Consider the following 5,125-nt stretch of genomic DNA (forward strand, 5'->3'; position numbering starts at 1 on the left):
GCACCCCTATTATATATCGATATGAGGAATTAAAAAAAGCTCCATCTATATTGCGCCTTATCTTCATGTCTACTTTCTCATGTTCGTGTGCTTGTCGTGAGAGACGTGAATCTCACGTGAAAGGGAGAAGATCCGACCACTGACGTACGTGTAAACACCGGCACGCTATTTCCATGCAGTACTCCTGCTGTCCTGCTCCACATGTTTTCACTTTCCCAGTGACAAGTGTAGGATAATCCAGCTTGGATATTCGGACGGTCAGATGCCAAAGTATGGGGTAAGTTCAAGCCTAACGCAATAAAACATTCAACTTGGAGATTCCTACCGTGCAATCGTATATTTTTCTTTGGAACCGACAAAAAGAGTATATGTCGAATAGAAGAACAGACACTACGTTCATGGTCCGAAGGTAGTGGGACTGCTCCTGCCTGGCCGGATAGTTTTACCAGGAAATGCTCGGACTGGAGTTCACTACAAATCGGAGCCGGAAGAGCGTTAGTCAAATCGGTTTGACTAGGTCCTATAATTCGTATTCAGCTTCAAATAATACGGCCTTGGATTCGGTCTGCGTCAAGAGTCCGGCCAGCACTAGCAACCAGCCACAGCGTTCGGCCGGCTCGCACCTGATGATGAGCTGAACCACGTACACTACACTGCAGATGCTGCTCACCAGGGCAGGCTCCACAGCGCCCGGCCAATTTGGTCTGCAGTCAACCGCTAGACATACACATAACACATGCACCAAAAGGTTACCGTTGGCCAAGCGGTTTTCTTTTCTTTTTTTCATCTTATAAGCGACACGAATGCACGGCTGCACACACACACAAGAAGGGTACCAACAGGAATAGCAACGTACACGTACAGACACCGTGCTAGTATCACTGCCTCAATCAACGAAGCCGCCGTCACCTCCTCCTCCTCCTCCTCCTCGATTCCCCGCTCTGCCCCGCCTGTCCTCTGTGCCGCGTGCTGTCGGGTCACGGCACAGCTGGGTCCCGCGATCGACCGAGCCGACGGCGACCGCGGACGGACATGATGTATCACGTCGTTCACGTGCGTAGGTGTTGGTCTGCTGTCGTCTACCTGCGCGCCCGGGAAGAACCACCTGCTCTGCTGCCGCGGTGGCCGTCGTCCTCGCCCTCGGCAGCGCCGAGCTCGGCCGTGGAGAGGTCGTCGGCGAACGCCATCCGCCGGAACAGCTCGATGTCCGCCGAGTACTGCCGCGAGTCGTACGCCGTGCTCTGCCCCAGCTTCACGCCGTTGGTCAGGTCCGACGAGCACTCGTCCACGTCCAGCGATCGCCAAACCTTCCCAGACCACCGTTCGATTAGGACACGAGGAGTGCTAGTAGCTTACGAGACTTATGCCAGTGGGTCAGAGCGTGCTGGTTATACCTGCACCATCTTCGGTCTCTTGGCGGCTGAGTGGCGCACGCACGCGGCGGCCGCCTCCACCATCCGCCGCATCTCCGTCTTGGAGAACCTGCCCTCCAGCGCGGGGTCGGCGATCTCTCGGAAGTCGTCCGTATCCAAGGCGTCCATGAGCAGGACCCGGGCCTGCAAGCAGGATTTGCGCATGAGTGCAGCGACGTGACACCAACTGTAGGTGTATATGCCAGGAGATGGTAACAGAAAGACAAAACCACTTGAGGTTCAGGTACCCATTCGACTAGGCTCTCTTCTCCCAGGGGCTGTGACGCGTCCACGGGCTTCCGCCCGGTGATGAGCTCCAGGAGCACCACACCGAACGAGAAGACGTCGGATCTGTCGGTCAGCTTCCCGCTTGATGCGTACTCCGGTGCCATGTACCTGCGGAGCATTGCTGTTCAGTAATCGCAAAAAAAAGAGAAAAAAAATTGATTGATATTCAGAGGGTAGACGATGTGATGGATTCAGCAAACGCAAGGCAACTAATTTTTCTGACAAAACAGGCCAGGCTACAAGCCCAAAGCCTACAATAATCTCCAAGACGAACTGCTGGTTGAGCCAACCGAGAAGGCTTATTTCTAGCCCATTACCGTAACGTGATTGATCTATGATGAGTTCAACAGCGACGTGATGCTTTGCTTACCCGAACGTGCCCATCACGCGCGTCGAGATATGAGTCAGCGAGTCGTTGGTTAGTTTAGCAAGCCCGAAATCTGCAACCTGTTCGCCAAATCAGTCGTCGTATACCAAGACAACATACAGAGTCAGGCTTTGGAGCTTCGGGATGTTGAATTCTGTGCTGCAAGTCAACTAACCTTCGCCTCGAAGGCGTCGTCTATAAGAATGTTGGCCGACTTGATGTCCCTGTGTATGATCCTAGGATGGCCTGCAAATTAACGTACGAGAGGCAGTTCTTAGCCGTAGGAAACAGAGTGACAAAGCTACCAAGGATAGGAGCATCGCACGATGAAGACGAACTAACTGTCGTCAGTCACTTACAGTCTTCGTGCAGGTACGTCAGCCCACGCGCCGCGCCGATCGCAATCTTCATCCGCTTATGCCAATCCATCACGGGAAGTCCTTTTCCTGCAGATCACATCCAACACTCCCATTCAGCAACAAAGTCTCCACAAGATTCATTCATGGATGCCTGTCGAAGAAGAAAGCAAGCTACGGATCGAGTAGTATCTAGGTAGCAGACCGTGCAGGTGGTGGTCGAGCGTGCCGTTGGGCACGAACTCGTAGACGAGGAGGCGGTGGTTCTCGGTGACGCAGTATCCGACGAGCGTGACGAGGTGGCGGTGGTGGATGCGGTTGATGATGTCCACCTCGGCGCGGAACTCCTTCTCCCCCTGGCCGCCGCCCACCTTGAGCTGCTTCACCGCCACGCGCCGCCCGTCGCCCAGCGCGCCCATGTACACCTTCCCGAACCCGCCCTCGCCGATCACGTTCTCCGCCGAGAACCCGCCCGTGATGCCCAACAGCTCGTCGTACGTGAACCACGACTTGGACCCCGACAGGTCGTACGAGTTCGTCCCGCTCGGCGACGGCGCCGCCCCGTTCGACAGCTGGTACACGTCCGGCGAAACCACGTCTGTAAATAATTAACAACCGCGTTTAATTTAACAGCTGCGAAGGCATGAATGATATAACAGGTGAACAATGTCGGGTGGGTGCGGGCACCGACGTTCCGGCACGACGACGTTGTTCTTGCGTGGCGGTAGCGACTGCCGCCGCCTCCCCCGGTTGTTGTTGAAGCACGCGAAGATGAACAGCGAGGCCAGTGACAGGAGGAGCCCGGCCACGGAGATCACGATGAGCACCTCCGTCTTCACGTTGCTGCCCGAGCCTCCCGCGGGGGGACCCAGCGGCGGGGCGATCGCGCCGGAGCCAGGCTGGCCCCTCCACGTGCCTGAAGGAGAGCCGGACGCTGGCATGATCACCGTAAGGCCCATTGGTGGAGGCCGCATCTGGTGAGCCGGACTCTTCCCCGGGGCCGGACGTGGCTGAGCGTCCGTGTCTGGCGGCGTTGATGGGGCCTCGTGCGGCGGCGGCGGTGTTTTTGATCCGGAGCCGGACGTGGCATTTGGGGGAGGTGGAGGGCTCGCAGCTGTCTCTGAAGACGAGGGTGGCGGGGGCGTGGTCGATTCGAGAGGCGATGGTGGCGTTGATGGCGCGGGTGGAGGCGGCGAAGAATGCGGAGGGGGCGGCGGGGGCGACGTCGACGGGGAAGTGGGAGGAGGGGACTGGTTTGTCGGCGGCGGCGAGGGCGGAGGCGAAGCCGGAGGAGGCGGGGACGCCGTCGGCGACTTCTCCGGCGGACTCGACTTTATCGAAGATTGCTCGAACGGCGACGTCGGGCTGTGTTGGCCTGAAGGTGCCGGAGGCGGTGGAGACTGCTGCGCCGGTGGCGGCGGCGGTGGTGTCGGCGGCGGCGGAGACGACGAGGAAGCCTTCGGCGGGGGTGGCGCCGACGACTGCGGCGGCGGCGCATTCGGCCCCGGCGGCCCTCCCGCGGGGGATGAGGCCTGATGCTCGGTCGACGCCATGAGGACGCGCGCCATCACAGCGCCGCCGCGCGCTCACCTCTGCCGTCGTCGTTCTGGGGGATCCTTTAGGAGCCGGAATGGCATCTGAAGCGCACGCCGGCAGCGGGGAGGCAGCGGCCGGGCCTCTCACAGTGGCATCGGGAGACGCCGGTCCGGCGGCAGGCAGGCCGAGCTAGGCGGCGTGGAGACACGGAATGAGCCTCGCCTTGGCGAGAAGACGGCCGCCGCGTATTGTGCTTGTGCCCTTTTCCGTTTTCCTCCGTAATTTTTTTCGTCTGTTTTTCCTTGTCTTGCTTTTCTTGGAATGGGTGGAGGTGGAACAGAGCAGCTGCAGGGAGCATCGAGAAACATGGGCGGCCGTAGGAGGAAACCGCCGCCAACTTGATTGTTTTGAGCTCGTCAGGAAGACGATGCCAATGCAGTGATGGACAGGTGAGCTAGCTCTTCACCTCTCTAAATTAAGGTTGCACATGCTAAATTTAGGTACAATGCAGGTGGTGCAGAAGATGTGAGAATTGAGGATACTTATAGCTAATGAAATGAACAGGTAGCGCAACCGCAAATGAGAGCGTTCCAAACTTCGAGAAGAAAATTTTGACAAAAATTCATAATGTAGCAGACTCTCCTGAATTGTGGATGGAAAAACTAGCACAAAGAAGGTAGGTAAGTTGTGAACTTGTAGGCGTGCGGCCCATCATAACCAAGCCCAACCAGTCCAAGTCAATAAAAATCATCTGGGCCAGTAACTCATTCTAAGTTGGGCTTCTGCAGTTATGATGGCCCATGGCATTTTCAGGAGTTGTTTAATCCTACTTCTAAGTTCAAACAAAGCACATGCTGAAGTGCATTTGAAACCCCCTCAAAAAAGTATATATTTGGAATATTCACACGCTGACTTTAGGTACTCGCAGATGGAAGAATTTCTCAAATATGAATTTTAAGAAACTATGCATGGTATAATTTTATTCATATAATTTTGTAGATACTCGTGCAACGATCCTCAATTCCTCATGCAGCTTTGAATATTTTTCATGTTTTCCATGGAAGAAACATGCCATATGCACGAAGTTCCACTATGTTAATTAATACATGTCCTACTCGTACTTTGGGTTGTTTACAAAGAATACCATCCTCCATCACGTGTTCTCA

The 5,125-nt window shown here is 55.8% G+C and overlaps 1 protein-coding gene across 1 annotated transcript; it reads right to left on the reverse strand.

Moving 5' to 3' along the window:
* Positions 1 to 761: 761 nt before the first annotated feature.
* LOC101776774 (proline-rich receptor-like protein kinase PERK8) lies at positions 762 to 4,539 on the reverse strand. The gene is made up of 8 exons (XM_004969220.2): positions 3,115 to 4,539; positions 2,629 to 3,021; positions 2,427 to 2,513; positions 2,243 to 2,313; positions 2,071 to 2,147; positions 1,661 to 1,808; positions 1,395 to 1,556; positions 762 to 1,307 (listed from the first exon to the last, which is right to left on the reverse strand). Exons 1-8 carry the CDS (start codon positions 3,989 to 3,991, stop codon positions 1,080 to 1,082), a joined length of 2,043 nt encoding a protein of 680 aa, XP_004969277.1. The 5' UTR covers positions 3,992 to 4,539; the 3' UTR covers positions 762 to 1,079.
* Positions 4,540 to 5,125: the final 586 nt, after the last annotated feature.

The sequence above is a fragment of the Setaria italica genome, chromosome V, assembly GCF_000263155.2.
Source record: "Setaria italica strain Yugu1 chromosome V, Setaria_italica_v2.0, whole genome shotgun sequence".
Lineage (NCBI taxonomy): Eukaryota > Viridiplantae > Streptophyta > Magnoliopsida > Poales > Poaceae > Setaria > Setaria italica.